General features: G+C 37.5%; 1 protein-coding gene across 1 annotated transcript; it reads right to left on the bottom strand.

Annotated features, from left to right (window-relative positions):
* On the bottom strand, positions 1-3,216 carry LOC126615583 (vesicle-associated membrane protein 714). Its single transcript, XM_050283434.1, has 4 exons — positions 2,886-3,216; positions 2,582-2,772; positions 2,082-2,245; positions 1-360 (listed from the first exon to the last, which is right to left on the bottom strand). The coding sequence occupies exons 1-4, from the start codon at positions 3,100-3,102 to the stop codon at positions 270-272; spliced, it is 663 nt and encodes a 220-aa protein (XP_050139391.1). The 5' UTR covers positions 3,103-3,216; the 3' UTR covers positions 1-269.
* Positions 3,217-9,977: the final 6,761 nt, after the last annotated feature.

Here is a 9,977-nt window from a genome sequence, read left to right as displayed (position 1 = left end):
TTTTCACAATCAATGATAATTTACTAACCATAGTGTTTCAAAAAAATACAAAGATGATATGAAGCACTGTAAGAACAACTTGACAGACTTCCCGAAAAAATCTCAGCAATTCACTGGTACAATGCAAAGTATAATATATTTCACTTCCATATACACACAAAAAATTTGAACCATCAAGCACTGGAATCCCTTTCCGTATATATTGACTTGAATAATCTCAAAGTAACTGTTCCATACCTCAGCAGAAATTTGAGCAAGAATCGAATTAGTCAAGATCTGCATGAAGGTAGTGTGATGCCTCCACAACAAGCAGCTATTATGATGTACAGAAGCACGACAATCAAGCATGTCAACAGGGCCCTGTAAGGATTAGACAACCTTCAATGCACTGAACTGGGAATTGCGATACCAATCTAACAAAGCATGGAAACATGATATAATATCATGTAGTTTTTTGTATCTTTATAACATGGGAAATACAAAGGCTATACAGTTCAGCAAGGCAAAGCAGTTAGTGCTTATCACCCAGGGATTTTGGAGTTGATTATGAAATCAAAATATTAGATCTTGTTAATAAAGTCAATATCTTACTCATTGAAAAAAAAAATCCAGCAGCATTCAAAAACATTTGTAGCAGCGCAAAACTTAATGATTCTCGTGTTTATAAAAATCAAAACGTCATTTCAAGAAGGCAGTGGGCATAACAAACTACAGATTTATAATAAACTTGGAGCATGATATTGTCAACTGCGAAATTAAATTCATATGCATTGGGGGTAGGGATGAGCAAATACCCATTGCTTATGGGTAACCGTGGTTACCCGCCCATTTAAATTAAACGGTTACGGTTATGGGTAACCGTTTAGATAAATAAACGGTTATGGATATGACCGTTTACCCGCGAAATTTAAATTGGCGGTTATGGGTATTAACCGTGGTTATAAACAGATATCCGTTTATTCATTTATTTTATATATGTAAAACTAACACAAACCATGTTCTTGATCCAATAATACTTAGCACCTAATAAATTAGCAAGGAATTCATCGGTCATTTTCTCAATAACACTACTACAGGAATGATGATTCTCATCATCAAGGAATTCGCCAAATTAATTTAAATTTCTTGCGGGTAACCGTGAAATTGACAAAAATGCTTTGACAAAAATGTCTTCTAAACAATTTTTGTAATCCAATAATACTTAGCAAATATTATATTTACCTTCATTGGTAACAGTTAAAAATATCGTCCGTAAACTATTATTTTAATTATTGGGATGGTATAAGGACTTAAAAAATTAAAATACGGAAATGTATGATTAATGTACCTATAACGATGTTTAATTGTAAAAAAAAAAGAAAAATTATGACAATTTTTTTTTAATTTTCAAGTTATTAAAAAACATGTAGAACGGTGAAAAAGGGGGTAATGGTAAAAAAAAGAAAAGAAAGATAAACGGGTTAAAAAGGGTAAATGGGTAAATGGGAATTAAATGGTTACAGTTAAATGGGTACGCAATTATGGGAATGGGTATAACCGTTTAGGCAATTACGTAAACGGTTATGCGGGTATGAGCATAAACGGTTATGGGTAAATAACCGTGGTTACCCGCCTGCCATAACCGTTGTCTATACCTAATTGGGTGACAAGGATGAGCTCCCTAACTTTCAAACCCTAGCACTTGTTAAGCTTTCTTGATCATTAATTGATCAACAATGTGGCTTCAACTATTGTAGGAGTTATCTTGCTCTTCAAGGTTTTTGATTTCGGGCTCGTGATTGCAAATTGATACCACTATTACTGGCATACCTGCAATTAGCTTTCCGCTGTTTTGCCCCTGTAAAATTTTGACTTCTGCGTTTTCTTTCTCAATCAAATACTTATAAAAATTATTCAGAAAAGAGAAATTTCATGTTTGATTTTCTTTACTTAGTGTTGAATTCAGAGCTTTTCAAATGATCTTTTTGTTACCTCCTTCTTTCCTTATGGGTGTATGGGCTTTTATGTTTTCAGTGAATTCCTTCCAAAATATAAGTCTACAAGTCCCCATCATATCATATATGCATATCAAAATAACTTACAAGAGCTTGGCATTTTTCATCCACAGAGCTCGACGAAGGCGTTTAGACTGCTTCTTGAAGTGAAATGCACCATCTTGCATAGTTGCAGTTTTGTCAACAAGAAGATCGATACGGTCACCCCTATCCAATATCTTTTCTATGTTGTCCACCATTACAGTTCGTATCTAGATACCAGAAAGTGGCCGTTAGAACAAAATAAGCATAAACTAGAATGGCATTGAAGAATGAAACATCAACCTAGCAATGAACAGAGTTTCGTTTAACTTTGAATGCTATAAATTAAATGCTTTGGTATAATATTTTGTGCAATGAGACAGCAAACTATCTGTGAATGTCTCGATAATTATTCGGTTGCAACACCAACTGACTTGCTTTCAAATAACAGATGTGTTCTCTTGAAACGCTTATTTTTCCCGAACCAATGTAACGGGCAAATTGCGAAACAACTAGAGTTAAAATAACCTAATGACCAAACTTCCAGAGAAGCACAACAAAATTACCTCACCAACTTCGCCTCTCACACGGTTGAGAGTATCGGCGCTAGGATTACTGGAGAAAAACTCCATTTGTTGATGCAACACCCTCGAAAATTCGTCGTTCATCGCATAAGCCGGAGCATAAGGGGCAACTCTGCCATAATTTTTCATGAACCTCATATGAATATCCTCCAAGTACGAAAAGGGTATTCTCCCTGGATCAACAGAAATTCACCAACACACTCACAACCCATAAAGCCCACACACAAAAAAATGGAATTCCGATAGCGAAATTGAAGAATACAATTGAAGGAAATACGTTACGCACTGCCGAAGGTGTCGTTGGCCATACAGAGAAAAGTGAGGCCATCGGCTCTGAGTATGTGGAAGATGTATCGATCTTGGGAGAAGCAAACCCTAGCATCGGCCTCCGACGGAAGCTTTTCGCAGATCCGCCGAGCCACGGCCCCTGTGTTCCCTGTAACCGCGCTGAACTCAGCCAACACCACCGTGCCTCGAGCCACCACGGCGTAGAGTATCGCCATCGATGGTTCCGATCGTCGAGAGTTAGGGTTTGGGGCTCTGCAAGCTCTCTACTTCGATCGCGATCGAAGTCTCATGGAGCTGTTTGAATTCTGATTTACTAATTATTTTGTACCTTTTTTTATATTTTATTTTTCTGTATTGTAAGGAAAGGGGAAGGTGACGATTTTCGTTGTCACCGGCATGGTCTAAAATATCCATAATATCCCGATATTTTCTATGAAATTTCTGTGTTTTTGGATTACCGATATTTTTTTGGACTACCGATATTTTTGATATCATTGATATTTTAGACCTTGCTAAGTCACTCATGTATCTTACCATGCAATGTATAAAGTGTAAAATATTGTACTAATTCATTATATATAAATGATTATGGTGTGTTTAAACTTCTTTCATTAATTACTACATATTTTCTACACTCACAATGTTTGCTAGCTCATTATATAATCAACTTAAATCAGTTATATCTATCATGCAATGCATTTCCTTCCAATTTTTTGTGATAAACTAATAGATATTTGACTAAATAAACATCTTGCAAAGTTTCAATAAAAATTTACAAGTTTTTCTTACAATTTCCGTGGTTTTTATTCAATTTTTATCGATATCGATAATATCCCGATATTTCCATCGAAATTTCCGTATTTTTGAATTACCAATATTTCCGATATCATAGATATTTTATACCTTGGTCACCGGTGAGTCAAACTTGACATTGGGGTGTGTGATAAAATAACAAGGACACGGGAAAAATAGGAGGTGGATTGTCTGCCCTCTTATTTTCATTGTTCCATCCCCTTCTGTTTTGTGTGGTCACGGTTAAGCCACGTCAACATTTTATATTCCTATTACCTTTTATTTTATTATTTTTATAATAAAAATATATAAAATATTGACGTAGGTTAACCGTGACCACACAAACAGAAGGGGATAGGAAGAACATAGATATGGGAGGGCAAACAATCCACCTCCTACAAAATAATAGACCTTTATAAAAATCTTGGTGGAAATCTCATCCTAGTTGAAAAGAAAAAGGGCATTCCGCACATTTAGTTACAATGATAAACAAATTCCTTTATAAATGAATATCATAATTTGAACTATAAAAAAATACAAGGAATCGTACAAAAACTTGATCCTACGAGTGTTTCGAATTCTTTTCAATGTCCCACTGGCGGAGCTACACCCACGGCTACAGTGGGCTGTAGCCTAGGGAGGATTTTAACAAACTGCTGGTATAATAGTTTATATATGAGTTTGTTGTTGCTTATTGTATGTATAATAGCCCACCCAAATCTTGCCAAAATTATTAGTTAATGTGTTTCTTAATTTATAAATAATACTTTTATTACCTTATATATTATTTTATTATTTTTAGGCTAAAAGTAAAAATGGTAAATTAATACATAATTAGGTTTCTCCTATTCCCCATGCTTTTTACCCTATTCGTTCAAAACAAAAAAATTAAACCCTCTACCCTAAGAAAAGAAAAACTATGAATCACCATCAAATTATTTTCTAATGAAATTCAACACTAGGTATGCTCTTCATGTCTTCATTTAAATTATTTCTTGATTCAATTGTTAGGTTAATTTTTTTTTAGTCCTTGAATTTGTCTATTATGGTTAAAGATTACGGGAATAGTCCATGTTTCATGGTTCTTGTATTTGTAACTAATAAAAAGGGCTCAACAACAATATCGATTTTAATAATAACAAAAGATTTCAATTTCATTCCATATATCTACGGCACGACTTGAATTGGTATCCCCTAACCTTTTTTTCTTTTGGGTACTTGTTATCAACAAAAGTGATAATATTTGTTCTCTTTCTATTGCTTTTTTGTATGCATGTTTTATTTGTGTAAAAATTAGTTGGAAAGTAATTAATAAACTTGTTTGGATCAGTACTTCATGTTCTTACTTTTTTTTTTGTTCAATAACTTCATGTTCTTACTTTTATGTAGATTACTATATAATTTTATGTAGGCAAAAAAAAAAAATTCATAAGATTACATGCTAATAATTTTAGTTAGCCCACCCAAGAAAAATTTTCTGGCTCCGCTATTGAATGTCCCTAGCAGTGTGTGTTTCTATTAGACTTGTAAATTGATTGAATTCAAAGCAAATTACTCTCAATTCATATTGGGATCCGTTTAGAATTGATTTTTTTTATTTGAATTGTAGCTCAGATTACCGGATTCAAATTGTAGCTCGGATCACCGGATTCAACTTATCGATTCATATTCGATACGCATAAGGTCGGATTATTATCGCATTTATGTTTTTTTTTAAGCTAAATCTCAATTTAGTATCCTGATTTTTTTCTTACTTTCAACATTTCATACATGAAGTATTTTTCATTCCAGTCTGTTATCTAAAGTCATAATTTTGGAACACTTTCATACATCCGTTAAATGTTCTGTTTGAACTTCCGTTAACTGATAACGTGGAGCCATGTCAACAATGACTGAGCATCAGGTGAACAATGATTGGGCGTCATGTGTCAATATGGACCCACATGGATATTAGAAAAATTTAAAAATTTAAAAAAAAACTTGTTCTTTTCCCCATCCCTCTTTGACTTCTTGATCTCTTCCACTCCTCGCTCTTCACCTCCCTAATCCACCTCATTCGTCTCCTCCACCCTCTTCACCTTCCCGACCCACCTTCTTACTTTCACCCTCCCATTTATCGCATTCGTCCGTACCATCACAAGCCCTATTTACCTCTTATGCACAGCTTTCACAATCGCTCGTTCACCGATGCTGACTTGTTCACCCCCAAAATCCCCACAACCTGCGTGGTGGTGTTGTTGGTTGCCATTAACCCAGGACACAAGTGAGAAAAAAAAATAACAGGATGAAGTTGGTGGCGGGTTCCCGAGCTGCCAATCTCCTTGTTCATGTTTTTGAGTTCGCAAGGCCGCCAATCTCCTCGTTGGTGGTGAACTTAGTAGCACCGTTAAGGCCATCGATCTTCTCGTCGGGGACGAGGGACATATGGATAGTGCGGATATAGGTGATGAAGATGAGGGGCTTGGATTTGGACTAGGTGAAATTGAGGGTCTGTATTTGGAGGTTTAGGGTTTGGGCGATGGCGGTGAAAAAGGTAACAAAGGTGGCGTAGTTTGGGTTGGGGTGGGTGCAGGTTGATCTGGGGAGAGAGAATGGAAGAAAGGTGAAGAAGGATGAGTACCTCACTAGACCTCCAAGATTTCTTTCACAAAACTCAACGAGTACCTCTCCAAACCTTCGCTGTTGTCCAAACCTGTTGATAGTGATAGAGAAGACCTGTACTTGTACTTGGCTATATTAGACTGTGCGATAAGTGCAACCCTCACCCAAGAAGACTCGAGGGAACAAAAGCCAGTATATTACATATCAAAAACTCTTCTTGAACCAGAGACAAGATATTAGAAAATGGAAAAACTTATCTTAGCATTAGTAACAGCAACTACAAAGCTTCGTCCATATTTCCAGTCATTCAGAGCAGTCTATAAGATGGAATACCCGCTGAGGTCTATCCTACACAGCCCTGATGCTTCATCCAGAGTCACAAAGTGGGATATTGAACTAGGGCAACAGAAAATAATCTACCATCACATGACATCGATCAAAGCCCAAGACTTGCGGACTTCATGGCAAAATTCACTCTTGCAGCGCAAAGCACCAAGGAGGAAACAAGTTCCCAAAGCCCCCCAAAAAACCCTTGCCTTTGTAAGCTTTATGTGGACGAGTCGTCCAACATCCATGGAGCCATCGTGGGAATAGTGCTGCAAACACCGGATGGGTTTATAATCAAACAAGCTCTGAAACTAGGATTTAAAGTAAGCAACAACGAAGCGGACTACAAGGCCCTCATAGATGGACTCAGAGTCACGAAGGAACTCAAGGTAAAGGATTTGGTAATTCATTGTGAGTCGATGCTTATAGTTAATCAGGTCACATGAGACTATGTTGCTTATCACCCTATCATGAGACTCTACCTAAACAAGGCAAGACATTCATCGAGAAGTTCGAAAAGTATAAGATCACACAAATACCAAAATGAGAGAACATTCAAACATACGCACTTGCTAAATCAGCCCAAATGTGGATTACTCCCTTTAGTAAACAATTCCCTTCGAATACCTAGAAATCCTTAGTGTTCACGAAGTGGAACCTAAGGTAGTCGTTGTCATCGATGCTCAAGAAAATTGGATGGATGAAATCATTGACTACATATAGGACGACAAATTGTTAGAGGATTACAACCTGGCTAAGAAACTAATTCAGAAGGCATCAAGGTACATGGTAATCCGCAGAAAACTCTACCGTTGCTCATATTCTGGACCTTATAGCTTATGTGTCGTGCCAGAAGTTGACTTGCAAATTCTAAGCGATATCCATTTCGTGTTTTACAAAAATCACGTTGGAGGAAGATCGTTAGCCCAGAAAGTGATAATATTAGGCTACTATTGGCTTACCATGCGACAAGATGAAATCAGCTGTGCCCAAAGCTGTGACAACTGCCAAAGGTACGCTCTTATGAGCCATCAACACGCAGAATAACTCAATACTCTAATACGTTCATGGCCCTTCATGTAATGGGGCATCAACTTGGTTTGACCCCTTAGGAAAACCACAGGGAATAGGCAATACTTGATAGTGGCAACATACTACTTCTCTAAGTGGATATAAGCGAAGCCTCTAACAAAAATCACTGCCATAAGTGTGAAATTCTTTTTTTGGAAAAACATTATTTGATGATTTGGAATTCCCTATACTATATTGATAGACAACGGACTATAGTTTACCAGTTCCAAAGTCACAGATACCAATTCGCAACCTCACTTCCACGCTCAGATATCCACAAGGAAACAGACAAACAAAAGCTTCAAACAAAACCATCTTGTAATGCTTGAAGAGTAGACTCGATGAAAAGAAAAGTAAATGGCCAAGAGAGCTATCGGAGTTCTGTGGACTTATTGTATGACAGTCTAGAAAGCCACCAGGGAAACATTATTCTTTATGGCTTATGAAACCGAGGCTCTTATCCCAGTTCATGTCACAACTATGCCAAATTTGTATACTGAAAAATGGATAACCCTAGAGAATGTGAAGATCCTAAAGACAAATCTCTGCACTCGAGTTTGACTAGCAACTTACCAGCAACAAATCAAATTATATTACAACGAAGGCATCAAGCCCATGAGTCTGCAAGAAAGAGACTTAGTCCTAAGAAAGTTCTTCGAAAACACTAAAGTCTTAAGAGAAGGTAAACTTGGGGCAAACTGGGAAGGTCCATACAAGGTCGCAAGAGTACGAGGCAACAGAACCTACCACTTGGAGCACATGGATGGAACCCCAATCACTAAGAAGTGGAACATCACCAAGTTGAGGAAATACTATCCATAGATGCACTACACGTAATTTGATTCCCTCCCTAAGGTATGTAGGGGTCTGCTCCAAATTCAATAGCAACATTGCTGTCTGCCTGAAGACAAGTCTGTGGAGAACTCATCTCCCAATGCCCCACCATAGGCTTATTGTCAAAAGTTATCCTTGGTGTAATTTTTTACATCATATCATCTTTTCCTTAAAACAACACCAATGATTTGATTCTCCATCCCAGAGATATGTAAGCAATCATTTTCAGATTCAATCACACCCCCTTGTCAATCAATTTTACTTTGATCATGAATAAAGAACATCTACACTGTTCTTTCTTTATTTTCTGATGATGCAATGAGTACCCTACTCGTTCAAAAACAAAGCCCAAACTTTGAAAATTTCGCATGAATGCAAGTCTAAAAAAGTTCAAAGTTACAATGTTAGATGAATCTCTTTTAGCCCAATTCGTTTAGAACTTAGCAACTTAGGAGACTCGAACCATAATAAACGCAGTAACAATTGGTAGGTAATAAGTGCGAGCACATGGCACCATGACCCGGAAGTCCAATGCACCATCCGGCCTCCAGAAAATTTATACAACCAACAATGTTGTGGGTTATTATATTCAAACCAGGGCTCTACGCCATTTGAGTGAATAGTTGAAAGGGTAATCCGAAACTCATTTGAGGATGGCTCTGAAATTCGACCCCGAGTACAACTACTTCTATCCTGAACTAGCATGCTAAGTTAAGCATGTTCTGCGACATCTTACATTTGCAGGTTCAAATGAGGTATTCGGACTAGGCAATCCCCAAGAGGAATTTTATTCCAATGGAGTTGACTCCAATACGCGAAAATGCCTTGGTTAGACTAGCTAGGGTAGTCTGATCGGAAAAATTAAGGTCCGACGCATAGGGTTTGATGAAAGGATTTAGAAACATTTATCGGATTGAGAAATTTTCATGAAGAAGATGTACAAGATCGGAAAGTCTTTACATAAACAGATGTTTCTTATCAAAGTTGCAAAGAAGATCAAACTAGTACAATAGTTTGGGGGAGACAAGCCTTCACCCCTAGCGAAAGGAAAAATCCAGAGTCGAAATGAAATGTTGAACTAGAATCGTTGATTCAAGAGAGAATACCACCTTCAAGACAGTGGCAAGCTACGCTCATATTGCTGCATACCACGCACAACACTACATTGAGGGCGAGTACTCAGATGGAGATCCGCCACCGCCTCCATCCACAAGTAGAGGAAATGGAAAGAAACGGAGATGAAGATTTCACAAGAACATCCCATCGTCCTGAAGAAGCCGGACACCAGTACATCTTCTACACAAGGTGTCTGGCGAGAAAAAGGTTGGTGATGGGGAATTTTCATAAGTGCCGCATGGGTGAGTGTTTGAACAAAGGCCATCCCCACCACCGTCAACAAGCATTAGATGAGGAAGAAAACGGTGACGAAAGACCATTCAAGGGATCTTCACACTTTTTGCATATC

Source organism: Malus sylvestris, chromosome 3 (genome assembly GCF_916048215.2).
Source record: "Malus sylvestris chromosome 3, drMalSylv7.2, whole genome shotgun sequence".
NCBI lineage: Eukaryota > Viridiplantae > Streptophyta > Magnoliopsida > Rosales > Rosaceae > Malus > Malus sylvestris.
Note: the sequence above shows the minus strand (reverse complement) of the source record. Positions and strands in the feature narration are given on the sequence as shown.

Excerpts from the sequence above, each read along its gene's own strand:
- LOC126615583 (XM_050283434.1), bottom strand. The coding sequence starts at position 3,102 with ATGGCGATACTCTACGCCGTGGTGGCTCGAGGCACGGTGGTGTTGGCT. Across the intron at positions 2,246-2,581 it reads TGAGAGGCGAAGTTGGTGAG|ATACGAACTGTAATGGTGGA; the intron begins GTAATTTTGTTG and ends TCTGGTATCTAG. Across the intron at positions 361-2,081 it reads ATGAAAAATGCCAAGCTCTT|GGCCCTGTTGACATGCTTGA; the intron begins GTAAGTTATTTT and ends TAATCCTTACAG.